This window comes from Fusarium sambucinum, chromosome II, assembly GCF_050947815.1.
Source record: "Fusarium sambucinum isolate potato_lamoka chromosome II, whole genome shotgun sequence".
Taxonomy (NCBI): domain Eukaryota; kingdom Fungi; phylum Ascomycota; class Sordariomycetes; order Hypocreales; family Nectriaceae; genus Fusarium; species Fusarium sambucinum.
In genome coordinates, this window is record NC_139293.1 from 4,641,009 (window position 1) to 4,668,331 (window position 27,323).

The 27,323-nt window shown below is 42.1% G+C and overlaps 10 protein-coding genes across 10 annotated transcripts; 5 read left to right on the forward strand and 5 right to left on the reverse strand.

Moving 5' to 3' along the window:
* Window positions 1-1,005: 1,005 nt before the first annotated feature.
* On the forward strand, window positions 1,006-2,248 carry FSST1_008476 (uncharacterized protein; the record flags this gene model as incomplete). The annotated part of the gene is made up of 5 exons (XM_083225363.1): window positions 1,006-1,349; window positions 1,414-1,572; window positions 1,629-1,657; window positions 1,715-1,950; window positions 2,003-2,248. 5 exons carry the CDS (start codon window positions 1,006-1,008, stop codon window positions 2,246-2,248), a joined length of 1,014 nt encoding a protein of 337 aa, XP_083084437.1.
* Window positions 2,249-3,328: 1,080 nt separating this feature from the next.
* FSST1_008477 (transcription factor domain-containing protein) lies at window positions 3,329-5,640 on the reverse strand (the record flags this gene model as incomplete). Its single annotated transcript, XM_083225364.1, has 3 exons — window positions 3,329-4,342; window positions 4,393-5,330; window positions 5,391-5,640. 3 exons carry the CDS (start codon window positions 5,638-5,640, stop codon window positions 3,329-3,331), a joined length of 2,202 nt encoding a protein of 733 aa, XP_083084438.1.
* Window positions 5,641-6,411: 771 nt separating this feature from the next.
* Window positions 6,412-7,425, reverse strand: FSST1_008478 (isopenicillin N synthase family dioxygenase; the record flags this gene model as incomplete). The annotated part of the gene is made up of 1 exon (XM_083225365.1): window positions 6,412-7,425. One exon carries the CDS (start codon window positions 7,423-7,425, stop codon window positions 6,412-6,414), a length of 1,014 nt encoding a protein of 337 aa, XP_083084439.1.
* Window positions 7,426-9,131: 1,706 nt separating this feature from the next.
* On the forward strand, window positions 9,132-10,475 carry FSST1_008479 (glycoside hydrolase superfamily; the record flags this gene model as incomplete). The annotated part of the gene is made up of 3 exons (XM_083225366.1): window positions 9,132-9,767; window positions 9,819-10,241; window positions 10,296-10,475. 3 exons carry the CDS (start codon window positions 9,132-9,134, stop codon window positions 10,473-10,475), a joined length of 1,239 nt encoding a protein of 412 aa, XP_083084440.1.
* Window positions 10,476-11,416: 941 nt separating this feature from the next.
* On the forward strand, window positions 11,417-11,803 carry FSST1_008480 (uncharacterized protein; the record flags this gene model as incomplete). The annotated part of the gene is made up of 1 exon (XM_083225367.1): window positions 11,417-11,803. One exon carries the CDS (start codon window positions 11,417-11,419, stop codon window positions 11,801-11,803), a length of 387 nt encoding a protein of 128 aa, XP_083084441.1.
* Window positions 11,804-12,493: 690 nt separating this feature from the next.
* Window positions 12,494-13,708, forward strand: FSST1_008481 (alkene reductase; the record flags this gene model as incomplete). Its single annotated transcript, XM_083225368.1, has 3 exons — window positions 12,494-12,616; window positions 12,670-13,016; window positions 13,069-13,708. 3 exons carry the CDS (start codon window positions 12,494-12,496, stop codon window positions 13,706-13,708), a joined length of 1,110 nt encoding a protein of 369 aa, XP_083084442.1.
* Window positions 13,709-13,859: 151 nt separating this feature from the next.
* On the reverse strand, window positions 13,860-15,533 carry FSST1_008482 (Alpha/Beta hydrolase protein; the record flags this gene model as incomplete). The annotated part of the gene is made up of 1 exon (XM_083225369.1): window positions 13,860-15,533. One exon carries the CDS (start codon window positions 15,531-15,533, stop codon window positions 13,860-13,862), a length of 1,674 nt encoding a protein of 557 aa, XP_083084443.1.
* Window positions 15,534-16,158: 625 nt separating this feature from the next.
* Window positions 16,159-17,944, reverse strand: FSST1_008483 (major facilitator superfamily domain-containing protein; the record flags this gene model as incomplete). The annotated part of the gene is made up of 3 exons (XM_083225371.1): window positions 16,159-16,499; window positions 16,546-17,226; window positions 17,278-17,944. 3 exons carry the CDS (start codon window positions 17,942-17,944, stop codon window positions 16,159-16,161), a joined length of 1,689 nt encoding a protein of 562 aa, XP_083084444.1.
* A 452-nt stretch (window positions 17,945-18,396) lies between these two features.
* Window positions 18,397-20,728, forward strand: FSST1_008484 (uncharacterized protein; the record flags this gene model as incomplete). The annotated part of the gene is made up of 8 exons (XM_083225372.1): window positions 18,397-18,557; window positions 18,618-18,678; window positions 18,736-19,103; window positions 19,151-19,534; window positions 19,583-19,640; window positions 19,689-19,878; window positions 19,924-20,257; window positions 20,317-20,728. 8 exons carry the CDS (start codon window positions 18,397-18,399, stop codon window positions 20,726-20,728), a joined length of 1,968 nt encoding a protein of 655 aa, XP_083084445.1.
* A 195-nt stretch (window positions 20,729-20,923) lies between these two features.
* Window positions 20,924-21,508, reverse strand: FSST1_008485 (kinase-like domain-containing protein; the record flags this gene model as incomplete). The annotated part of the gene is made up of 1 exon (XM_083225373.1): window positions 20,924-21,508. One exon carries the CDS (start codon window positions 21,506-21,508, stop codon window positions 20,924-20,926), a length of 585 nt encoding a protein of 194 aa, XP_083084446.1.
* Between the last annotated feature and the right edge of the window lie 5,815 nt (window positions 21,509-27,323).

Consider the following 27,323-nt stretch of genomic DNA (forward strand, 5'->3'; position numbering starts at 1 on the left):
GCTTTCCCAACGAAGAAACTTCTTTTTAAATCACGTTCATGTTTCTTTCGTTTGCGAAAAGTAGAGTCCATCTACATCTACCTCGCGTGACTCAGACTCACTGACTTGTGAGTCCAGGGTAACCACGTGAGGTCCAAGTTTAAGGATCATTGAGTTTTGGCTGGCACTAGTTAATTGATCAATCCAATTTAGGTCATTGGCCACCTCGAAGTTCTCCGTCTGGTGACGGTAAAGAGGTTGGTGAAGACGCGACGTAGGTGGCTTCTGCAAAACATGTTTAAAGTCTGTGCATTGCATTGTGATCTAGCCTAATCAATGTGTCCAGGCCTTTCGTTTATCGCATCACATCACATCACGAGTGATGGTCTTGACTCGAGCAGGAGAATATTAGAAGAAAAGCAAGATAAAGTAGATTGGTAATTGGAGAATCCTCCCAGTTTCAAATAACGGAGTAATTAATTAAACTGTAAATTTCCCAAAGTCAAACATACCCTGTCAGCTAGCCTCGCTCTACTCCATCCGAGACAAGACACCTGCATCTACCGGTAATTTTGGTGGGAGAGCAGGGATCTGCAAGGCATTTGCCGCCAGAACCGAATCATCAAGACGAGTCGTCGGCCAACTCTTTTGGTTCCGAAAAGACCCCAAGACTCTAGTCTAGTCTAGTAAACTTCAGCCCAAAACCGTTGAACCGACCGCTTCAACGATGGCGACAAGCGATGGGATCCGGCTAAAGTAAATCGAGCCCGCTTACGCTAGATCCAAACCTCTTCCTCTGACCATTCAGAAAGGAAACTAACTACCCCGGATCCGTTCCCTTGAATTCTTTTCGGGTCTGGGTCTTGTCTTGTCTCCATGCCCCCGCGTCTGCATTTGCCCCCATCTCATCCCATCTTGTCTCCGTTTCTCGGGTCTTCCCTTTCCCTTTTCCAACATACAATGGTTCCTATTCAAGCAACAACAGCAGAGGCAACAACAGCAGAGACAACAACGTCATGAGCAGGAATGGCATCCCCCCCGGACGCAGCCCTGACAATCTCGTCGACTAGCGTGTGTGCAGCCCTAATCGTCGCCCGCTGCATCTACCGACTGGTGTTTCGATGTCACATCCACGCAACATGCCATCGTCGCTGGCGCATCGACGACTTTTATATGACCATCGCCATTCTACCTCTGATCGGTCGCGCCTTGTGTATTCTGTTTTCGTTCTACCTTAACCCGGACCATACGTACGATCCAGCAACCCAAGCTGAGGCAGATGGCTGGGGTGTTGGCGTGCAAAATTTGAATAGCGAGAGGGAGCTTTCTCACAAGTTGCTTATCCCTGCACGAATCTTCTATGCATTATTGTATGTCCAACTCTATCAATTGAGTGATTTGGGTTCTAGATGGATGCTGACTTTGGGTTTACAGTTTATGGTGCTTGAAGCTTGGGTTATTGGCCTTTTATTCCCGCTTCATCGATGTCTTTCGCTGGGGCAAGTTTGTTACAGATGCGCTCTGGTGGTTCATCATGGCCACATTTGTCGCAGTCTTTATAACAATCCTCGCAGAATGCCGCCCAATATCTCTGTACGTTTTCTTGTCTATCAACAGCAATCAACTCTCACTGATAGACTTTAATCTAGAATGTGGGCGCTCAATTCTGATGCCAGCAGTAAGATTGCAATGCAAATTCGCCATCACCAAGCAATCGCTAACATTAACGTCACAGAAGTAGGATGCAACCGCGCCGTAGGCAACTTGATTCTAATGGCAGTTTGCAACATTATCCTCAATGTGTCCCTCATCATCCTCCCTTTTCCAATGTTGCGACACCTTCGACTCGACCTCAAAGAGAAACTACAACTCGGCTTCTTGTTCAGCGTGGGTGCTGTGCTAGTCGCCATCACCATCCTTCGCCTTCCTCTAATACTTATCCAATCCGTTTCACAAAGGTCCCGATCAATGGTATGTTGACTGTATAAGCGGCTGGTGATTTTGCTCTAACACATTAATCCAGTGGGCTTCGATCGAGATCCTTTGCGCATGCATAGTCGCCAATACACCCTTCTTTTACGCCCTTGTCAAAGACTTGCAACGACAACACGACGACCGACCCGAAAGATCACCGTCCAATGCTACGAATCCAAGCGACTTTTACGACCTACAAAGCCTACCGTCTTCATCAGGCGCACAGATGCCGATACCACCAACGATATCGCCTGGCACATCGAAATGTTCTATTAAATACTGCGAAAACGTATGAACGCAGAAATAATACGTTATATATATTTATATACCCGAATAATGATACCCCATTTATAAAACTTATGAGTGCATTTACTCGTGAAGCAAGCAATCTAATTCAGACTTTCACGGGGCATTGACTCGGCGCCAAATGTCACCGTGATCTTGATCTATCATTTCTTTCGCGGGGTCAAACAACGAATTCAATAAGATCACGAGTTGGACGCAATGTTTTGTAGTTCTGTATAATTGTGTCGTTTTATTTCCAGCTCAGCGGGTTCGGCTCTCCAAGGCTGCCACTGACTATTTTCGGCGGGGCTTTTAGGTGGACTTCTAGGCAGGCTTACAGGCGGGCTTATAGGCCTCTTGTCGCATCAACTTCTCACCCAGTCTTTGCAACATCAAATTTCTCAAAGCTAACGCAACTTGATCAGTCTAGCAACCCAACATGATCATTTACTGACGACAGCTAACCATTGTCAACATCCAGTTAATAGCCTATATTCTCCAACCGTGACTCCAACGATGACGCGCCTCCTGCCTCTCTCCGCTTCCCACTTCCTGAAGTGAACGCCATCCGGTCCGACAGAGTTCAGCACATCCCTTCCACACGACCGCGACGAACAATCACACGCTCCAACGTTGCCACCGTCGAACCGATCCGTATACCCTACCGCCCATACACGATTTGCCTCCCTCTAGAGTCAGGCACGAGCTTGTCGCAAGCCTTCATTGAGTCAACATGGTCACTGTCTGATAGGACTCCCGTGGGTCATTTCTGATGCCCTGGGATACCTGTGACATGGATCGACAGAATGGCCTTGTCTAGACTTGTACTGCGAATCCTGCTTTCGCGCTCGCTATCGTCGGTTGTTGCGAGTAGCAATTCAACCACCAAAAGCAGAAGTGTCTGTATTGCTTACTTGAGGCTACGAAAGACATTCTGTCGCGCCAGATCGAACACGCCAGAGCCCAGGAGCATGCAACTGTCAGCATCCGACCACGGCCACAGTCAACCAACTACACGTACAACCAAAGCCAAATGCATTGACAACATACTCGCATAATTTCGTCATTCATTATCATCATAAATCTTCTATCATGAAACCAACGGCCAGCGACGCAAATCCCTACAAACTTCCATCCATGTGCAGACATCCCCACTCGGCATCCCGCCGCCAGCCTTGTCTCGCCTCTTCCAAACCTCAGCGAGCACCTCCTTCGACGATTTGTAACTCTCAAACCCGCTCCTCGAAAATCCCTTGTCCAACCACTCCGCGATATCGATCCTTTGCCGACCTCTCGCTTCCGCCCCCGCAATAAATGCAGGCCATGCCGTTCCTGGGCCAAGAAGGTTGTTCCTCTCGAGCGCTTCGTCGAATGCGTGCAGTGAATCAACAACATCATGGACGCTATCTTGAAGAACCAGCGGGTTTACCTTGCGAATTCGGCGGTAGAAGAAGATGACCAATGCCGAGGCCAAGGCGCGCACCATATGCATGTGCGGTGTGCCGCCTGGAGCAGAGTTGGGGCTTGCGCTCACAGAAGGAGACCCTTCGCTATGTCGCGAGCGAAACAGGCACACTGCGTTCTCAAGGTATGATGCCCGCGGCTGGAGGGCCATGAGCGCTTCTGCGTCTGGCTTTTGCTTTGCGGAGAGTCGGTCCATGACATTCGCCAGTCTTGTTATCTGCGACACAAGACTAAGCCATGTCTCGGGCACCCCGTAGATCTGCATGTACATGTTCTCATGATCCTGTGATGCATCCGCGAGGTGAATGTCTTTGATGTCACGTTTTGTCTTTTGGCCGTGTAACTTTCGTGGCTCAAGGTGAAGGAAGTTGTCCAGTGTCATGTCCGGATTGATCGACTGCACGGGGACAGCAGCTGGCTTGCTGGGGTTGGTATTCGAACGAGTAAAGGGTGTTTCGATAGCATGATTCTCGTCATGGAAGACGTTGAGACTCTCAGAGACGATGCGCATCCAAGCGTAGATGTTATGTAAAAGGCGGGCGCGACGAGAGATCCTGGGTTTTGTGAGACCGCGCCAGCTGATGAGGCGTTCCATTTCTGTGAGACACCATCGGGTGTCTGTTTCATTCCCCGAGAGAAGCTGAACATGTCAGTTGTGACAATCGCGTACTGGACCAATGTTTTACTTACTGCTGTTGCCAGCACAGCGCTTATGCCCATCAATTGCTCCTTGTACTTTGCCTTGTTTGGCCCTGGCTGTGATTCCTTGTCGAGGCTGACTCTGAGGTGTTGCTTGGCTGCTTCGTATGTCCGACTCGACAAAGACTCCCAGTGGTCACCAGGTCTCGTGAGAGTAGGAAAGGTGATGGGGTTTAGTGACAGATGAAATGAGGACACTGCTATCAGAGCATAAAACGTCGCCAGATTGGCACGCTTGATCTGGTCTTTGTTTACCTCCAACATGGTCAACTCGCTCAGTGTCATGATAGCAGATGGATAATGGAGGGTTCTCCACGCAGATTTCTCATTAATTGGTAGAGATCCCATCTGGCTGATGACATCGTCGTTGAAGTGCTTCAGTAGTAGTGGTGCATCAGTCATGAGATCCAGTTCTGGGCAGGCAACATCTTCGGCGACAGGCTCAAACGGTATCATAGTATCCAAGGATTCAGAAAATGATTCTTCAGGCCAATTGAGATTCATGGGTAGTGTGTCGAAGTTTTCGTAAGATAATTGGGGTGGATTATCGAGAACACTGACATCCCAGGTGAATAAGTCACCCCAGTGTAGAAAGTCCAGCGACGTCGTTGAGAAGTCATTTGGGACGACGGTCTCATCGACCATGCGATCGGTATCGTTGTCAACTGGTTCTGAAAAGTCTTGTGTTTGAGGTTCACTCAACGTATCAAGCTCCATGTCATTAAAGGAGACATGGTCTGAGATGGCAGTCGTGGTAGACTGACAAGACTCAAACTTGAGGACCTGGAAGGGCCCGACTTCGCAGATACTGGCTGCATCATCGTGTACATCAAGACCTTTTGACTCTTCATCGATTTGGTTCAGAGCAGCCGTGACTGTATAAGGAACATTTTTAAGGAGAGCATTGCTCATCAGTTCCCTGTTAGCCTCTGTTAAATAGTCAGCTCCACTGTCCAAACCCATGCATATGGTATAAGAGTCGAACTTACCAGTGAATAAATGCCGTCTTGAGTACTGCTCTGCGCCAGCCTCTGCCGCCTGCGTCGGCTGTCTATCATAAACCTCTTTTCCTGTAGAAATTAACCATCGCAGAGCAGGCGTGAAACCCTCGCATGTCAATCCGGCCTGAGTACATCGATTGCACTTTGGCAAGGACTGGTCGCACTTGAGATGTCGTTTCCGGCACGTCTTACACCCGCCGAAAGAGTGTGTGCGTCTCGATCGAGAAGAAGTACCCATGACGATTTGGTCCGAATCCGGTATGCAAACTCCAACAAGAACTCTTGAAGAGAGAGGTCTGTGTAAGTAATAAAACGAATGAGGAAGGCCTCGCAAGAGGACCTGGGAGTAGTTTGCTTTAACGGGTGGTAAAAACAGGAAAGAAATCGGGATTTCCTTCCTCTTTCGAAACACTTATCGGTCGGGGCTGCCGAGACATTGACCAATCAGAGGTAGATTAAAGCACATAGAGGCTTGTTCTAGGCTAGTGGACTGGGACTAGGAGGTTCTAGGGCGGGTTCTCTCCATGTTTCGTTCCCTAGCGATGGAGTCGAGATGCATGATAGCCAGCAGATAGATATGCTAGTCGCTTCGTTCTGTGGGGATACTTTGACATGACATGGAAAAGGGCGTCAATCCGGGGTCTTTAGTGTGGGTATCTCAATGTTGAACTTGTCACTGGTAGAGTTAACAATGTGGTGATAACTCCAAATCTCAAAGCGTAACATGATAAAGATGGCTTCCGATGCATAAGTTCTGGCAGAATTGTTCAAAGTGGAATATGATGCGGAAATAATGATAACTCATGTCCAAGTTCGGGGCAAACAGTAAAATAAAAGTCGTGATATTTATCTCACAAGACACAGGAAGAACGTTAGAGTTGTTAAGGAATCAAACAAGAATTGGGACATTATTAAACACAGAGAAACATGGTTAAAAGTAATTGAAATCATTGAAAACTGCGCTATGCTTAACTGTTTACATCCTTTTCACATTTTGATCTAGCATCCCTTAAGCCTTTGCCTCAGGGGAAAACAACTTCTCGATTCGTCGGTTGTTCCACTCCCAAGCAGTAACGTCCTCATACTTGCAAGGCATACCCTCCTCGATGAACTCCTTGAGGGGAAACAGAGAAGCACTGCGGTTAGGCTTGGCAAAGTAAGCGATGGAGTATCGCTCAGGAATAACCTGCTCGCCGTCGCCAGCTTTGATGGAAGGAGGGTATGTCACGCGGTGGCATGCAGCCTTGAATGTGTCATTGGTCAGGCGCTGCAGAGAGTCGCCAATGTTGAGGATGATGTCTGTGGGGGCAGCTGACTCGACGTTGTTGAAGTGGCCCAGGTTCTCTTGGTCCTCAACTTGTAGGCCACCAACTGAGTCCTGGAAGAGCATGGTAATGGTGCCAAAGTCGGTGTGCTCGGCGATACGTGTGGCGCTTCCATCGGCCAATTCTGAGGCGGGGACAGCTGGGTAATGGAGGATGCGGAACTCGTTCTCGGCGCGGTTGTGAAGAGACTTGAGATGGTCTGGGGAAACACCAAGAGCAATAGCAAGAGCCTCGATAAGCTGCATCTCAGTCTTGAAAGCCTTCTCATAGAAATCTTCCATAAACTTGCGGAATCCTGGGAGCTTCTCCTCGGGAACCCAGAGGTTGTCGACGAGCTCATCTGTCGCGGAGCCAAAGTCGACGGTCTCCTTGATATCGCGGGTGGTCTGGGGTCCAAGACCCTTCTCGTAGCCGCTGATGTTGGCGACGTTCTCTTGGCCGACAAAAGAGTAGCCGCGGTTGGGGTTGGCCTGGGGAGGGTGCTTGGCGATCATCTTTGTCTCAAGGGGGAGCTCGAAGAAGCGCTTTGTTTGAGTGAAGAGCTCGTGGATATCCTCAGAAGGAATGCTGTGGTTGACGAGCTTGACACCACCACGCTTTTTGAGGAGGCGGAGAAGGGAATCGCAGAAGTCCTTCTTCTGGTCCGGTGTTCCGAAGAACAGGGACATGTCGAGGGTGTCTACGTTTAGGGCGGCCATGATTGCTGTGTGATGGGTAGGCGTAATTCTGAATAGACCAGAAAGAACTGTAGTCAAATAAGGTTGAGTAGTAGTTGTTGATGCTCGTGATGATGCAGTGATTGATGATTGAGATGATGCCGTCCCCAAGGCAACTTATATATCCAATCTGTTCGGAAACTATTACTTATTTTCCCATACTCAAGTCTTTCCATTTTGGTTACTATCATGATTCAACCGATCATTCCATTGGAAACGAACCAAGTACGGGTCAGAATCCTAAAGAGTATAGTAACTCCCTATCAGTAAGAGCCGTGTTAAGCCGTCAACATGAAATCAGCTGAGCTGTATACATGACGATTCAACCCCGGATACGCTGATCAAACATAGTAATCAATGAACAAAGATAGTGATCCCGAAGCATCGGCACCAGATGAAGCTACGGCCCTTCCCCAGACGGAGAGTGGCGTCGCCTATCGTCGCTGGTGGTGAGATAAGAAGGAGTCGAGAAGCTCCACAGAATTGTTGATCATTAGCGCGTGAGTAGTCACGCACAGGGGAAGGGGAAAGAGATCCCGAGCTTATCGAGATGGGTTCAGTCACTATTAGACGATCTACCCTATACTATCTTGTCAAGAGAATATGGAGGCGTCGTAGTGATCACAGGTGAATATACTTAGATGCGAATAATGTAATATGTTGTCGCCTGGACAATTGACAAGTAATCGTGATGATGAAGTCTTGGTTAATTGATGATGGATCACGCATGTTCAGTGACACGATGAATCTGTCTTGCAATGTAACACAGCTTCATTTCGCTGTGTTTGGGGAAATGATCAAAGCGCCGGCGCATTCGGAGCACAACACTGTAGCCAAAGCACCGGATCAATTGAATGCTACTTTCCGGTGCAGGTTATTTTATCCAGGCTCGGCACACTTTCCGGAGTAACAGCAGATTGAGACGCGAAAGTATGTTTGCATTGTACTAATAGCATGAGTTTCTCACGTTTATGGATTGTGTTGCACTAAAAGTGGGATGAGAGTGATGAAGGGAGGAAATGGCTCGTCAATCGAGACGCGAGGTAACCCAATAAATAGACTATAGGCCTCTCCAAATTTCACAAAACCTTGTTATATCACCCTACTTTGACTGTGAATATCACCGAGAGTCAAGTAATGGAAGATGAGTTATGAACTATGAATAGCCAACTCAGTAGTTAGTACCCGAAACATCCATGGAGAACCCTTAATTTACACATCAACAAGAACAAGAAACATCTCACTTCCACCGCGCTGACGTCGCAGTCAAGACTCAGCGGTCCAAAAACGCGGGAAAAAACAAACTAAAACAAGCCCGAGCCCGAAATCGGTTCAGGCGGAAATGACGGAGCTTCTGGAAGAGGGGAATTGTACAGTTAAGCTTTAGCCTAATCCCTAGTCGGGACCAGAAGAGATGATCTCCTGAACTGCCGCAGAGGCTGAAACGCGTTCTCAGCCGAGAGAACGGGCGCGCTGACGACTTTAATATACGGCACTTCATGCCGCCTCACATAATCTCCCCGAGGAAAAAGTTTATTATTGTCGTACAGAGTAGGGATAGGGGAGAAAGAGGGGATATATAGTCGTACAGGTCTCGTCACACCAAAACATATTGACAATCTACAACACGCTCATTTTCAACTTGACCTTATACATTCTTTTTATTTTTTTTCTTCCTTTATTCAACCATGCTGTCTCTTAAATCACTGTCAGCCTCGCTGATAGGCGCCCTGAGCCTGAGCGCCGGCGCATCTGCAGCCAGTAGCTCGGGTCTTGTAGCCTCGACCTATTTCGCTGGCTTCCATGCCAACCGAGGCTTCCCTGTCTCAGCTATGCCATGGGATAAATACACCGACGCCAAGTATTCTTTTGCCGAGACCACCGAAGACGGTGGACTTGATCTCTCCCAGTCTCAGCCTGAAGAGCTGAGCTGCTTTGTCACCGCCGCCAAGAAGAACGGAGTCAAGGCGCTTGTCTCCATCGGCGGCTGGACAGGCGCCAGGTACTTCTCTACCAACTTTGGCAACGAGAAGAACCGCACAGCTTTTGTCAAGACATGTATAGACTTTGTCAAAGAGCATGACTTGGATGGTCTGGATTTTGATTGGGAATATCCCAACAGACAGGGCCTTGGGTGCAACACCATCAACGACAATGACACTGCCAACTATTTGGAGTTTTTGAAGGAGCTTCGTCGGGACCCTGTTGGAAAGAGTCTCTATTTGACTGCTGCTAGCTCTCTGTTTCCCTGGAACGACAAGGCTGGCTCTCCATCCAAGGATCTTCGGGGCTTTGCCGATGTACTGGATTACATCATGATCATGGTAAGTTTACTGGCTGTGTAGGAATGAAGACTGCTAATGATCTTTCTACAGAACTATGATCTTTACGGTGCCTGGTCTAACGTAGCTGGCCCCAATGCCGCGCTCTCTCGATCCTGCGACGAACGTAACACCATGGGCGCTGGTGATGAAGCCGTCGCCAAGTGGAACGACGCCGGCATCCCCGCTTCCCAGATCGTCCTTGGCATGCCCAACTATGGCCACGGTTTCAAGGTTAACGCGACATCTGCCTTCAGCCGAAGCCACAAGCTCAACCTGTACCCTGCTCAGAACTCCACCGACCGCTTCCAGGGAAGCAGCTGGGACACCGATCCTCTCATCGACGTTTGTGGAAACCCTAACCCTCCTGGTGGAACCTATCCTTTCTGGAGTCTTATCAAGGAGGCCAAGTTCCTCGATGCGAAGGGTAACCCTGCACCTGGTATTGCCTATACCTGGGATAAGTGCAGCAAGACGGTGAGTCAATGTCCGAATGATTAATGAAAACATATTTGCTAATCTCTTTAACAGCCTTTCCTTTATGACGAGAAGACAGAGATTTACGTCAGCTATGATAATGCACGATCCTTCGGCGAGAAGGGTAAGTTTGTCAAGGCCAAGGGGCTCGGAGGATTTGCTACCTACGAGGCGGGTGGCGATTACAACAACATTTTGATCGATGCTGTTCGATCAGCTGTTGGACTATCCTAAGAAGCTATGCCCACGAGGGAACTACACTTAATGGTAGAGATTTAGGTCTTGTGGCTTTTATAGACGAATACGACCTCATCCAGTCCCGTCAAAGCATGAATATGAAAATATGTGCCCAAGTTCTGTATTCGAGGGTGTACGGACAAACAAGTACAGTCGAAGTCAACTCGTGAATGGGACATCCAAGGTTCTCGATGAACAATGCCCTTCGTAACTGTCACTTGAACACGTCGGCTGATCTGTCATGGGCTTGGTAACTCTTCCGGAAATTCCGGAATCTGGAACCAGCAAGGCATATTCAATGTAATCGTCTACCGAGATGGAGGACTGCGCCCACAATGGATGACCTAGGCATAACCATATTGGGATATAACTAGCGCTATTGTCGGTAATGAGCCAAGACATTGATAACCACTAGGAAATCAAAAGCTCGTCAACATAAGATGATACGAGATCCAACATAAGAATTAGAGGTTACGTTGTATAAGAATTATTAAATCTCCTCATCCAACCATAGCCTGTTGTCTCCTCCTAAAGGGGAATTATCTCATGATCGACAGCTTACTCATTCAAAATGTTTCACTCTCCGGTTTCTTACTGGCTTGAGATGTCTTAGAATATCGTGATCAGCGCCGCAGGACTATTATAGGGTGATACGGGCTAAGGACTCAGTGCATGCCTCGTAAAATTTGCAAGTGCTTATGGGCGCGTCACACGGCATTAAGCCAAGGCGTGCTGTGTATGTGATGAGGCCTCGATATACTATTATTAGATAGTTGACATGTTGAAAATACAGTATTTGTGACAATTAGTAGGACAAATGGCCAAGTTATAAGAATCCATAGATTTCTCTGCTATCCTATTCTTAAAAGCATATCTTCATCCTCTCTTGACAGTGCAAAGCAAGCAGCCTCCAACAGAACTAATACCACGTATTCATCATGCACTTCACCGCCATCATCACCAGCGCTGTCGCGCTTCTCGCCTCAGCGACCTCGGCTCAACCGACAGCCCGCCAGGCACCTGTTGCCTACGCAAACCTCATGGTTGTCAATGCCAACGACCACAGCCAGCAGCCTGTTAGAATTCCCTTAGCACAGCTCACGACTCTCAAATACTCAGTCACTGAGCTGCGTCTCATCAGCCTCAGCGTTCACGTCCCCGATATCCCTTCGCCTGCTGTCAAGGATGTCGTTTGCCAGCGATACCGGGACAAGTACGGCATCCAGTTTGGCAGCACCGAGTTTACAGAAGGGAAGCCTGCGCTTATCGCAACCAACCCTGTTGATTTCGGCTGGGTTTTGTGTTACCACAAGAGGAGCGATTAATCTTGTTAATTCGCCATTATCAGATGCACTTGGTGCTTTGTGAAGTTGGGGAAGGCGAGATATATGGCGAGGAGCGGTGGCCCATAAAGAGACTGTACATTTTGGGCCACCACCTATTCAAGACAACTGAGCGGGGTCATTTAGGAGGACCTCAAATACGGACAAATGTGTGTGTAATCTTCGACGATATAATTAGAATTGCCTTTGAATCAATTGTCATCTTGATCCAAGTGTCCATAAGCTGAAGATGTATGTGTTGTGAAAGTGTCATGCTGTAAGATTAACCTAGCAGCTCAATTTCTAAGCACACTAAGCCCCCTGAAGACGCTATCTTATCGCCAATTCTGAGCCTCCACGGCGCTGTGCCGTGGCTTTTACACCGAAAATTCTTATTCCCCGGAATGCCATGGAGTCTTGTGAAGGCATTTTGAAGATCTGAATAGCGCTTCAAAGCCGCCACGGAATTGAATTATTTCTGAAGGAACATCATAAGACAATGAAAAATAATCATTTGGGTAAAAGTTTAATAATCAATAAGCACATTAAAGCTTGCTACTTAGCTCAGAGGATATTTAAACATGGCGAGGTTCGGCATATTCGTTCTACACTAACAGACAATAGCATTATCTCTTTTCCAAAACTCACAACTCAAAACAATTTAGATAGTAACCGCCCAAAAGAGTTGCCATAATGTCTACTGAGTCCAAACTCTGGCAACCCCTCAAACTTGGAAATGTCAACCTCTCCCATCGCATCGCCCTCGCCCCCATGACCCGTCTTCGCAACGATGACGATCACCTTCCTCTTGACTCAGTAATTCAATATTACAGCGACCGTGCTAGCGTTCCCGGAACTCTAGTAATTAGCGAAGCAACTGGTATATCGAAGGCCGCCGAAGCAGCCCCAGTACCCCTGGGATCTCTAGTAGCGATCAGATGCAGCGCTGGAAGAAGATCTTTGACGCCGTACATGACAAGGGAAGCTACATGTTCATGCAGATCTGGGATTTGGGAAGGGCAGGAGACCCGAGCTACCTCAAGAGTCGTGGGTATAAGTACTCATCTAGCAGCGATATTCCCATGGAGGGATATTCTGTTGCTCCCAAGGCACTTACGGAGGCGGAGATTTGGCAGAAGATCAACGAGTTTCGAAAGGCTGCCAGGAATGTCATTGATGCGGGTGGTGATGGTGTTGAAATCCACGCTTGTCATGGGTGAGAATACCTACTTCAGGAGTACCGTGTTTGACTAATCTTTACACTCCAGTTATCTCATCGATCAGTTCATCAGCGAGAGCGTCAATAACAGAGCCGACAAATGGGGAGGTTCAGTCGAAAACCGAGCTCGTTTCCTCTTAGAGGTCGTCAAAGCTGTCACCGAAGAAGTAGGAGCCCAACGAACAGCTCTTCGCGTCAGCCCATTCGCAACCTTTCAGTCAGCTTACACCGCCAACCCTTGGGACCAATTTGGATACATCATCACCGAACTAAAGAGGGCCCAATACAAATTGGCTTACATCTCCTTTGTCGAGCCTCGCGGCAATCCTGCTCAGACCGACATGACGATCCACACGCTTGCCGGTGATAATGTCAACCCTTGGGGAGACAAGAAACAAAGTCTCGATTATTTCCTGCAGTTGTGGAATAATCAGTCTCCCGTCATCGTTGGAGGTGGATATCTACCTAATAACGTTTCGGAAGCTGTTGACGGCGGTAGTTACAAGAAGTGGGATGTTGTGGTTGCGTTTGGCCGATGGTTCATCTCAAACCCAGACCTGGTTTACCGTGTTAAGAATGGCATTCCGCTGACGCCATACAAGAGGGAGTTCTTATACGCTGCTAAGAGCGAGTCAGGATATAACGACTATTCGTTTAGCCGAGGATTTGTTGAAGCCACCAAGGCCTAAGCGTTGATGTAGAGGAACTGCTTTCACTATTGAGGCATGTAGATTTTGACGTACGGATAGATATTGAGTTTAATTTTAGTGTTCTTTGTTATTAGATGTCGTTTAATTTGCAACATTGGTAGTGCCAAGTCCGCTATCTATCAGGTCTGTCTTACTTGTTGAGCCTGGGAGCTCTCTCTGGGTCTCGCCACCAGAGACAGGCTTCCTTCCTGATATCGTCCTTCTCGACCTTCGTATCCCCTGGTTGTACCACAATCTGCAGCGGTGACTCGCTATCTCCATCGTAAGCTGGCCACTCAGGACTACCAGGGTACCTGTGGCTGTTTGGGTCACCAGTCGCAACAAAGCTTGACAGATATCCGTGATAGATATGGCTAATCTCGGGGTACTGGGTGGTCTCCTCATTCCATGTGTATGCAGTGTCTGCTGTATGAGGAATGCCCTGCCAGTCAGGGAAACTATTGTTGGTATTGAACCGAACTTTCCATGTAGGCACGCTGGCAGTGGAGACTCGGTATGCTGTCTCCTGACCAGGGCAGATGTAAGCATAGTCGCTCCAAGCGGCCGAGATACGGTTATACTGTGTGCTGTTTGGCGAGTTTGCAAAAGGCGAGTCATCATACTTTGCTGGATCAGGATACAAAGCACTGAGCTCGGACAAATCCTTCTGCGTCAGAGCGGGCGAGATGTTGTGGAAGTAGTCCAAGAACTCGCTGTCTGTCTCAAGATCGCCAGGTGTATAGAACTTGCCCTCGTCGTTGACGTTTGAAGTGATAGTCGGAACGTGGAAGAAAGTCCCATCGTACCCAGACTGAGAGCCGGGCTTCTCAAACAATGGCCCTCCTTGCACGGGCTGGAAAGGCCAAGTCAAGACGTCATTGTAATCGTAGAAGATTTGTGTGCTAATGTTTCTAATGCTGTTGATGTCTGCTTCTCGCAAACATTTGAGAGCAGCTTTGTTGGTCTTCTTGTTGTCGCACCCGAGGTATGCTGTGTAGTCGTCGTACTGAGTCTTGTACAAAGGATATGTATCATTGGGGAAAGCCCTCGACGTAACAGATCCAGATTGATGAATGGCTCGGGCGAACAAGGCTTTGTTGTCCTTGCCATAGTTGTGGAAGTAATGGATACCCACCGAGTGGCCACCAGCAGAGCGACCGCCAATAGTAACAGCGTCCTTGTCACCACCGAAAGCCCCAATGTGTTTCTGGACAAACTCCAAAAAGAGTTGCTGGTCACGAATGCCGAGGTTCGAAAGACCCTCGTCTTGGAAGAGCTTGGACGGAAGAAAGCCGAGAGAATTTACACGGTAGTGGAAGTTGACCACAACTATAGGTTCTTTCGATGAAGCCGCGAACGCAGCGCCGTCAAAACTGGCCCAGCTTCCAGAGAAGAATGCACCACCATGAATCCACACGAGGACGGGAAGCTTCTTACTCAACGGCACGCCTTGTGGTCGAAACACGTTGAAGTTGAGACAAGCCTCGCTTTGTGACTCGAGAGGCGTCTTGGCAGTGATTTCCTGGATACAGGTTTTTCCGTAGCTTTCGGCGCGCTTGATACCTTTGAAAGGTTTGGGCCAGTCTGCTGCTTTGAAACGCCGATGGCCTGTAGGCTGGAGCGCGTAGTCGATACCCATCCAAGCATCCACAGGAGCGGGTAGGTCCCTCTTGGTAAGTGTGCTGTTTACTGTAGTTCCAGAGACACTGCCATATCCTTCGAGTTTGACGAGGTTGTAGTGGTCTCCAGTCGCGTGTGGTGTCGCCGAAACCTGCTGGACAGGCCCAAGGGCCAGCAATGTGCCAATGTTTGTGAGGAGCTTCATGCTAGCAATGATGGCGCGGCACCGATGAAGATGAGAAAAGACAATGAGAAAACGAATTTATTGTGTATTTTATATCGCTCAGACCCATGACGATCGCCATTACCAAGTATGTATGTTTGTCTTCCTCCCTGCATACAAGAGTAACCCGAATGTGCCCCACGATATGTGGGTTTAAGATGTTTAACGCCTGTTTAGGTAGGAGACTAGGTATAAAGCCTGCTCGATCGGCAGATGAGTTCAACGAACGACCTAGTCATGCCTGTGGAGTAGTCTATGGTAGCATTATAGACCGGAATTCGGGTGCAGAAATAGAACCCGAGGGCCATTCGCCGAATTGCGCGATTCCTGTCTCCAGTGTCGGGACAAGTTAAACCTAAATCTTTATCGGCTTCTTTATTGGTTCTTGGAAGAGACTTGTTTCCATCATATCAGACTCGGCTTCATGATATACCGTGGCATAGTATCATATGTTTCACTTGCCACTCGAAATATCGGACTTTAAATTAACTGCCATGATTTTATAATTGCGACTTGATAGTGCTCGTATTAAAGTGACATTCATACTAACAACCTCCATATCTTCAACCTCTTCTTGGACCAGGTTGTTCGGCAATACGAGTGGGAATTATGCTCCACTGGCGCGACAGTTGTGCCTACTAGCTCTCCACATCTCCTCAGCCTCTTCCATAGCATCTTCTTCAGGAACTGCAATATCCCGTGTCCTCATTTTCTCGAGAACGTTGACTGCTTCAGCCGCATATTCGCATTTCATTCGTATTTGTCGCCCATACTTGAAGAATAAGAACGGAAAAGGTACACAGGCCAATGCGAGGAATGCCGGTATGGAACTAGCCCAGTGAATGCCAAGATTCTGGTACATCTGTTTTGTGAACAATGGAAAGGCAGCGCCGAAGAGGGATCGAAGGGCCGAGTTGGCTGCCATGACGGACGCAGCGAAAAAAACATCTGATGTCTGTTAGCATGGAATAACTGGGGAGTTTAAAGTGCCTACATGAATCAATAAGGTAATTGAGTAGTGCCACGAAGACCGACACAAGACCCCAAGCGAAGAAGACAGTACCAATTATTGGAACAATCCAGTGAACACTCTCAAAGCTAGTCCACGCGAACCAAAATAGGCCCATGGGAATAAGAATAGAGCCCACCATTGCGGACGGTAACCTATCTTCGGGCTCCAAGGTCGCACCTCTGCTTTGAGCTGCTCGGGCATAGCGCTTGTCTTCGAAGACAAAGGTCAATATGGCTAGTATGACCCCGACAACGATTCCACTAAACGCAAGTCCACCAACACCTTGATTCCAACCTCTTCCGTTCTGGAAGACGATGGGGAATGCTGCAAAGCACATATACATGGTGCCATAAACAATTGATATGTAGATAGAGGTAATCAAAACGATAGGTTCTTTGAAGAGAAGTACCCAAGGTCTCGTTAAAGTCGCTTTGAGGTGGTGAGTTGCGGACCTTGCTGGTCTATCTGCATCATAACCTGAGATGTATACTTTGCCTGTAGCTCCGGATAGTTTTTTACTTCGCTGTCTGAGGATATATGGTGCATATGTTTCTGGAATGAGAAGTGTTACGACAATCCATATTATGCCGGTGAATATAGCCATGACTCCATGGAGCCAGCGCCAACCCTCGGTCTGAGCCAAAAAGCCGCCTGCGATGGGCCCTAAGACCGGTCAGTCATAGCTACTCTTGATACAGATGCTGATGATCTTACCAATAGCAGGCCCGAGAAATGGTGCCCCTGAGAACATACACATTGCCATGCCCCGCTCTGACTTGTCAAACATATCAGCGATAATAGCTGGTGCGTTGGAAAGAGGTGCCGACCCGACCGATCCGGTTAAAAACCGAAGGACCAGCAATGCCGAGATTGAGTCCACACCGGCAGCCCCGGCGCTGAATGCCGTTGCTGCCATAAAGCTAAAGAAGAATACCCTTCGTCGACCATATTCTTCGGAAAGAGGAGCCCAGACAAGAGGTCCCAGTGCAAAGCCAAGAACGTATAAAGATATACCGAGCGTGGCAACCTCTTGTGACACGCTGAAGTATTGGATGACTTGCTTCATTCCTCCCGAGTATGCAGAACTGGCAAACGTGGTAGCAAGAGTAGCGAGAGCTTGAAGGCCGGTAAAAGACCATTTCTTCCATCGGGGGAATGTCATGGCGTTTTGGGGGTCCTTGGGGAGGAATGCGATGTGATATGGAGATTCTTCCGTACCATTTCCTACATATTTATGGCTGAGAAGATCTTGAGTATCAATCTGGGGGTGACCGAGAATGTTTGACACTCGTTGGTAGAAGGTACTGGTCGAGTGCGGTGATTCCATGCATGCATCATCCGCAACAGTTCCGGATGACAGCGAAGGGGTATTAAAAGTCATGATCAAAACAATATGAAGGCCGACTGAAGTAGAAAAAATCAGAGAATGGATGCTTCTTCTTCTGTCTATATATTCGAATACACAATCTACGATTTGATGACACAAGGAGAGTATAATCATCAACACTGGTTGCATGTTCATTTTCCCGCGGGGTTTCAGTCAGGACTGCATCGCATAGCTTATCGTGATGCGAAACTAATGTATCATATCCGTTCATACCTCTGGTGGCCCGTCATTTAGCATTGGGGGCGTTGATTTTAGGTCAGTTAGTACCTAGCCTAACCATATGAGCTTTGGACATCTCATTGGGCTGTGTCCTTATGTCCGGTCCAAAACACCGAGCCAAAACCCCGCGGCATTTCACACAAACATTCTTACATATTAGCTTCAAATAATCCCGAAACAACAACTTAACAAGCGAATGTTAAGGGTGTGGTATACTCGTCAACCCTATGCCTCGTGTATCAGCGCCAAAAATAAGCAAGGCTTGTATGCCTTGTCGAGCACGCAAGATTAAATGTGACGCTCCAAGCATTGGATTGCCTTGCAGTAGCTGCGTCAGCAGAGAGACTACCGGTGACTGTGTTCTGTCAATTCGCAAACGCCGAACTTTGTCAGTTTGTTCTTTTTAACTATAGCCCGACTGTATCCGACTAACCATTCGCCGTTTTAGAAGAGGTCGAAATACCGAGTCACGGAGAGTTCTTCCTGATGAGGATGATCCCATACCGACAGTCAGCTTTCCTACGTCTCCGATGTCAGAATGGCTTAACTAACCTATTTCTCAACAGCCTGAATCCCAGAATCGTCTTTCATATACTGAGAGTAACGCAACTAACGAGTTGAACTCTACTTCTATTGACGGATCTATTCACGCAAGCCAAGGAGGTAGCTCTCACGCGCACAACAGCCCTGACTCGCCTGAAAGCCATCTACCACGTCGGTCTCAACCCGATCTTCTTTACTTAAACATCTTGCAAGATACTGTTGACAGCACTGCTACCCGCCAAAACGACGAGGGTAATACTATAACAAATGACGAAGACAACTGCTTCAACACTCAAATACGTAATTGGAACCCTCTGCTACAACTTGACGAAGTCGACAATGAGTATCTTTCTAAGAAAGGCGTGTTTAAACTTCCTCTGCCGAAACATATGTAAGTTAACCTATCCATGTACAGTTGGCGTATCTGACACTAAATAGGGACGCATTTGTCAAAGCGTACTTCGACCATGTGTATCCCTTCGCCCCTGTCCTAAATAGGGTTGAGTTCATGGAGAGTTACCGGTCGGGCGACTGCTCGCTATTTCTTCTCCACGCTATATCAACCGCTGGAAGCCCCTATGTGCCCATAGAAGTGATCCAAGCCTGCGGGTACACTGACCGTTCAGCAGCCCATATGGCATTCTTCTTGAAAGCCAAGCTTTTCCATGACTTTCATTGTCAAGGTGGTTCTCTCCATATGCTACAGGGATCCATGATTCTTGGCGCCATAATACCTGACCATCCATCGGACAGAGACTTCCATTACTGGTTTCATAACTCGGTCCGATGGGCATCTAGGTTGGGCCTGCATAGTCCCAAACCGTTAGTTCAGTGTACTCCCATTCTGCCAAGTACCTAATAATAAGACAGGCGCCCCCGCAACGAAGTGTCGCAAAAGCTTTACCGGCGGATATGGTGGGTTTTGCATGTTAGTATCTTGCATAATGGACTGTGACACGATGCTAACTAGTTAAAGAATAGGGACATCTTCTATTTCTTTGTCAACACTCAGAACCTGCGGCTGTTAGTAACCGCACCTGCGATCGAGCCCCTCACGGAGGATGACTGGGAGGACGAAGATACACGGCCGTTCATGGATCTGTTGTCGCCGATAAATCATCAGCAAAAGGTCTCTCTAGTAGCTCATACTGAGTTGGCTCAGATCTGTAAGCTAAACCTCTAAGTACATCGATGTAGCTGATATATTTTAGTCGGTGACCTGACAACAACTATCACGGGTGGACCATCGCAAGATATGCAGCGAGTAATGCAGCCGTTGGACAGGTGGCGGACTTCCTTGCCTACCAAGATGAAACTCAATGGCTCTCAACCAAATGGCGAACTGTACTTTCTTGAGGCGTTGACGACCAGCTACAGGTTTGAGTGCGTCATGTGTCGATCACTGCGTCGTGGGCGCTGGGGGGTATGCACTGAGGATGTGCGTAAGTGGGCGCAAGAACGATTCCGTGCTGCCACTCTTGAACTCGACTCGATACTCAAGAAAGTACTCTTGAGCGATATTATTCGGATGATGCCGACGACCTTGTATGTAAACGTCTCTTGAGCACCTAACATGGCCAGCGTTCCTAACTCCTCACTCACAGTATTACCACCATCGCAGCTCTCCTAGCATTGCACATAGAGTCCGCTTTAGACTCATCGCAATCAGACATCCTACGATCTATGGCCCGCATATCAATCCAGTTCACCATGCTCGCTCTTAACCAAATACAGGATGCTCCTGCTATTAAAAGAGCAATACCTGCATTTGAGATGGTCCTCTCAAAAAATAAGCTATACCCGTCATCTCTTCATGACGTTGTGCAGGTGGAAACACATGGCCTTCAAGAGAGAAACGTAGAGGACGAATCGGTGCACGTGGCGATTCAACCGGATGCAATTTTCTCTCAAGATGTCAATGATCAAATTCCGTTCCTTGGTGGAGATCTAGCAGGCTTCGAATTCTTCGACCGATGGCAGATGGAACAGTTGGACTTTACTGGTCTTCTGAGATAGAACTAAAGCGATGTGTGATCTACTAAAGACTGCCGCTTTTATACATGGAGTTATCCTGCTGTCTTAACTCCACATCTCAGTCTTCATAGTTGACACCTAAAGGGCCTCGTTGGGATATTCATCCAAAATTATGCGCAAGTATTCATCCCAGTCGTCCTTCCAACCACCATTAGCAAATATGGCGGACGCGTATTCCTAGTAGTTAGGGTACCAAGACGAATACTCCCAATCAATGATGATAATAGTCCCATCGTCTTGCACAATGATGTTTTTCCTCTGCAAGTCATTATGCGTGAAGACAGGAGCCTTGTTGCTGCAGAGAACGGTTGGCAGGACATGATGGTAATATCGTACCTTGTGGGCAGTACGGTCTCCAGTTTCGAGTGAGTAGATCCGAATGACCGAGTTTATCAAATCTTGTTCGGTCGCGAAAGGTGATGTAACATTGTCGAGGCCTCCTTGCGTTCCTGTAAACACATCGTCCAGTGGTGGTCCACCGTTAATGTTACCGAAATATCCTGGGTGCTTTAACAGCCGAAGCTGATCAAACGAGGTGCGAAGGGTCTTAGCGATAGAGGTCTTCCGTGTTTTGTCGAGTTCGACCCAAAGGTCCTTCAGGGTCTTGCCCTGTATATGTTGCATAAGAATAAACGTGATGACGCTGTGCTCTTCTTTCCGTTGATAGATAGCATAGACCTTAGGTAACGGTACTGAAGTGTGTTTCGCGACGTAAAGCATGTTGTGAGCCTCCGTAGGTTGTACCTCTGGGCCATACTTCATAACGAAATTTTCTCGGATTCGAACAAGATCGGCGCTTCCAGTGTGGTTTGGCAATGGCTCCCCGCTCTCAACATCATTTGGTGTTGGTAGTGGGCCAGGAAAGTCCTGAGGCTGGTCATTGAACAAGACATCGTACTGCGGTGGCCCAGCCGTGACGAGCTCTATCTCGAATGATAATGCCGTAGATGTTGGTTTAAGTGTTGGTTTGTGTTGGCATTTGGTAATAAAGAAGAAGAAGGTGGAAAAAGCGAGCTGAGCATGTTCGCATGATCCCTGGTTGAATATGACTGACGTAAGCTAAGCGCTGGACTAGGGTGTCTATACCCGCACAGCTAGCTATGCATTTAATATCACATAATAATTACACAGCTAGCTATATATATAAGGATAATACCTCTTTTAAAGCTATATATATAGTACCTTTTTAATTTAATTATCTAGCTTCCTTTAAAGCTATTTAAAGCTTATATAATATATATAATTATTTAATTTTATAATTTATTATCTATAAATATATTAAAGCCTAATTACTTAATAATTTAACTATATCCTTAGTATTATAATACTATTTATTAAGTTATAATACTACTAAATATATCTTTTTATATTAATATATAGCTAAATTATAATATAGCTTTATATATATATATCTTGCCTTATAAAGCTATTAGACCTTTTTAATTAAATATTAATTTACTATAAAAAGTAATATTTAATAATAGCTAATAATAATAACTTAAATAATAGTATTAGGTTCTAGATTTTTAAAAATAGCTTTACTATATATAGTTATTAATATCCCTTTAATTAAAATAATTAATTTATACTTTAGCCTTTTATAGTAAATAATAACTTAATTAAGCCTTTTATAAGAAAAGTAAATAGCTTTTTTAACCTTATTCCTATTTTTCCTATCTTTAAGTAAGAAAATTATACCCTTAAAATTCCTATAATAAACTTTTTTAGCCTTTAAGGTTAAGTAAATTAATATTATCCTAGTTGGCTAATATAATTAGCTTTACTATTAATTACTTAGCTTTATATTATTTCTATAATATAGTATTTTTTATAAGGCTAGCTAGCTATATAAACTATTATATTATATAGTTTTTAAATTTAAGGCAATTAATATATAAATTAGCTTATAAATATTATAAGTTAATATTAAGCTTAACTTATCCTAGATATTATACTTTTCTTTATAATATAAAACCTTATTAACTATAATATAATATATTAAGCTATTAGAATACTTATTAATAGATTAACTTAGCCTATATTAGCTATAGGAATAATAATATATACTCTAGGGATTATAATAATATAGCTAAATAGAATATATATTAATTAAATAAATCCTTAAGGGTATATTAATTAGGTTTAATAAGGAAGGTAATAAATTAAGGTAATTACTATAGTTATTTTAATATTATTATATTTTATTACTATTAGTTTATATATAAATTATATAGCTTTATAAGTCTTTATTAAAATTATTAATAGTATAATTATATAAGGATTAAAATAATTATATAATATAGTAAGAGGTTTAATTATATAACTTAGTTTAATTAACTATAGTATTAGGTTTTACTTTAGTATTTTAATTTTATATTAAACTCTTAACTATATATATAAATTTCTTCCTTTATAGACTTTAATTTAAATAAAGTTTCCTATTACTTAGAATACTTATATTTATTTTTAATAGTTTAAATAAGTATTCCTAGTTTTATTAACTATAGCTTATATTAACTTATTATATTATAGAATATAGTCTCTCTTATTATAAAGGTATCTCTTTTCCTAATCTTATAATATAGTATATAAAGCTATTATCTTTCCTATTAAATTTACTATAGGTCCCTTTAAGGAATAAAAATACTAGGGAATTATAAGACTTTATAGCTAAATATAGCTAGTATTATATTATTTTTAATTAAAAGTCTTTAGCCTATAGAGATATAATTTAACTTTATTATTATAAGATTATATAAATCTTAAAATAAAACTAGGCTAATATATAATGCCTTAATAATCTTACTATATATATAGTAAAATTGCCTTATATATTGCCTAGCTATAAGGCTATAATTATAAGGTTAAATAATATAGTAATATAATATTAATATTATAATTATAATCTAGGTTAACTTAATATATTAAATATTAAAAGCAGAATAACTTGCTTTTTTATTATTATTTTTATCTTTCTTTATTAATAGTTTTATTATATAAGAAAGAAGAAAGTATTTACTATTATCTTATTATTTTATATAGCTTTATTTTAATATAAAGTTTTATTAAAAGCTTATTTAAAAGTATAGCTTTATAGCCTTATAATATTATTAAATTATTAGATATTTACTATTTAGGCTATTTTATTTCTTTATAAAATAATTAAAAGTCTTAAAGATATAAATAAATAAAAGAAATAATTATATAGTAATTAAAGTTAAATAACTACTTATAAAATAGCCTTATTTTAATTAAAAGGATTTATAATTATAAGATTATAAATAAAAGTAAAATAATACTATTATATAAATAAAGTAATTTAATTAAATTAATTAAATTAATTAAGTAATAATATATATACTTATTAATTTATCTCTTTAAGCTAAATTTAAATATCTATAGTAATAAAATATTTAATAAGTAATAGTAAGGCTAGGTATTACTATTTTAATTATAATTTAATAGTAATATTAATATAAGATTACCTTTATTAATAACCCTTAAATATATAGTAAAAATACTTCCTTATTATATTAAATAATAAAATCCTTTTATTACTAATAGCCCTTTTTTTATAATATTAATAGCTTAATTAAAAGCTATTTCTTTATTTACATAGCTATTTATCTCTTTAATTATCTAATTCCTTACTTTTTTAAACTTAATAGTAAGCCTTATATACTCCTTTATCTGCCTTATTTAATAAGCCTATTTATAGGTTATAGTATTATACTTTAATAAAAGCTTTATTATTTTCTAATAAGCCTTATTAGTTAATAATACCCTATTAAATTAAGAGGTATATTAGATATCCCTTATTTATATATATTACTAATATACTTTATATATATATACTTATATTAAATATACCCTTTAATTTATAGCTTTAATCTAAAGCTAAGGCTTAGCCTTAAGCTCTAGTAATAAGCAGTCTAATAATATTATAATATTATTAAAAACGCCTCTTTCTTTTAGCTTTAACTCTAATACTAAAGGACTAAGCTATACTTTATCCTTCTTAAGATTATTAAACTAATTAAAGTATATTAATAATACTCTTATATACCCTTATTACCTATAGGAGCTATAAATAAGTAATTTCCTCTTAGGTTATATTAATAAAGCCTTAACTTCTTTAAATCTTAAAGGCTTATACCTTATAGTTAATACTAATAATTTACTTAAAAATACCTTATTATCTTATAGCTAATATAATTTAATAATAATAAGTAAATTATTAAAATACTAAAGGTATTAATATATATAGAAATAAGTAAATAAATTTAAAGGCTATTTTAATAATATAAAGGTTATTAATATATATATATATAATAGCCTAAAAGATCTCTTAAATACCCCTATATATATAGGCAAATAGTTAAATATTCTCTCTCTCTAATAGTTTATTATTAATAAGGTATTATAAAATACTTAATTAATAGCCTAATTATATAAATAATTAAATAATACTATATACTATTAGAGTATACCTATTACTTTATTTAATTAATTACCCTTAAGTAAAGTTAATTAATTAAAGAAAATATACTTAATAATCTTAAATACCTTAAAAATATTAATTTATAATATATTTTTATACTTTTACTTAATAAAAGTATAAATACCTTTAACCTAGGAGATAATATAATAATTAAAATATAGAATATTATTTATATAGGCTTTAATAAATATATACTTATAAGGATTAATTTAAACCTTTATTAAATAGTTAACCTCTTAAGGATTTAAATAAGAATACTTCTTTAAAAAGTTTATAAGCTTTTCCTAATAAATCTCCTTTATTAATAATAATATAAAATTATAGTATTTAATAAAAAAGGCATTTTATTTCTTTTTCCCTTTAATATCTTTATAATACTTCTTAAATACTAGTATATAATAGCTTAAAATAGCTTAACTAATATATTAAAAATATAAATATATAGTAATCTTAAGGAAATAGCTTAAATTTATAATAATATTAATATAAGTAAAGGCTTAATTAATAAGTATAATATTTAAAGCTTTAATTTATTAATATTATATAATTAATAAAAGCTTAAAAGTACTTAAATAAAGTTATCTTTTTCCTTTTTACTAAAGAATTTAAAAGTAATATAGAAAATATATCTAAGGCTATTTATATTAATAATATTAAAAAAAGGCATTTAATATTTATTAGTCTTATATATATAGTTAAGGATAATAACTTTAAGGTATAACTTAGTATAAGAAAGTAACTTAAGGTAAATAAAAATAATTAACTTTATATATATATTAATATTAATAACCTTCTTATTTTAAAAGCCTTAAGTATTAAAGTAATTAAAAAAGGCTTTTATATAATCTTAACCTTAAAGAAAATCTCTTTTAGCCTTATTAATATAATTATAAATATTATTATTAAAAACTAAAATCCTTTTCCCTTTTCTTTTTTACTTTTAATAGTAAATAAATCCTAATTTTATAAGGCTTAATTCTAGCTTAAATTATCTTTATAATTAAAGCTTAATCTTTAATAGAGATTTAATAATAAGTTAAATAACCTATATTTTCTCTAGAGGTCTTAAAGTAATTATATATTTTTATAAAAAGATCTATTTAATATAAAAAGATTTAATCCTTATTCTTTTCTTCTTTCCTAAGAATAAAGAAAAGGCAAATAATATAATATAATAAAGTCTTTCTTTTTCTCTTATTATTAAGAATAACCTTATTTTTCCTAATACTTTAATTATAATTAAAAATAATCTTTATTCTATTACTTAAGGTTTTCTATAAATTCTTAATTAAAAATATATAGCCTTATAATTTTATCTAATTATTAATAGTAATATAAAGCTTATCTTAAGAGCTAAAAATAGCCTTAAGTAGGAAAATATTATTAAGGAAATTATTAGCTTTATAAATACTTATATTTATAATATTAATACCTTAAGAATAGCTAAATATTACTATTATTAATTAAAAAGGGAAAAGTTAATTAATTAAACTAGAAAAAGGTCTATTAAAATAAATATATACTAAGAATATATATTTATACTTAAATTAATTAATTAAAGGTATATAGGAGGGAAAAGCTATATATTAAAGGAAAAAGCGGTATATATATTATATATGCATAGCTAGCTATATAATTATTATATAATATTAAATGCATAGCTAGCTGTGCAGGTACGGATACCCGCTGGACTAACCCCTAGCTAATGGGGCAGCTACCAACCAACACACGAACCACACGGGCCTAAGAGGATCAACCCCAAGAAGCCTCTTCGACGCTGTCAGGAATGGACAAAGGAAACAATTGACATCCTTCGGCAACAAGGTATCCTTTTGAACGCGAACTAGGGTGCTGGCCTACAACTTAAAGCGCCTAAAAACAATTACAACTCTCCACACGATGGAATAAAGAACGAGATTAGGTGGAAATACCGGTCTGGAAGATGCGAATTTGAGACATGTGTTGGGGACCTTGAAAAAGAAATGATCAGACGTGTGACTATTGGAATAACACAAGAGTTGTGGACAGCCTTGAGATTATGTGTTTCGGTAGGATTCGAGGGTGAAAGGGGAATGC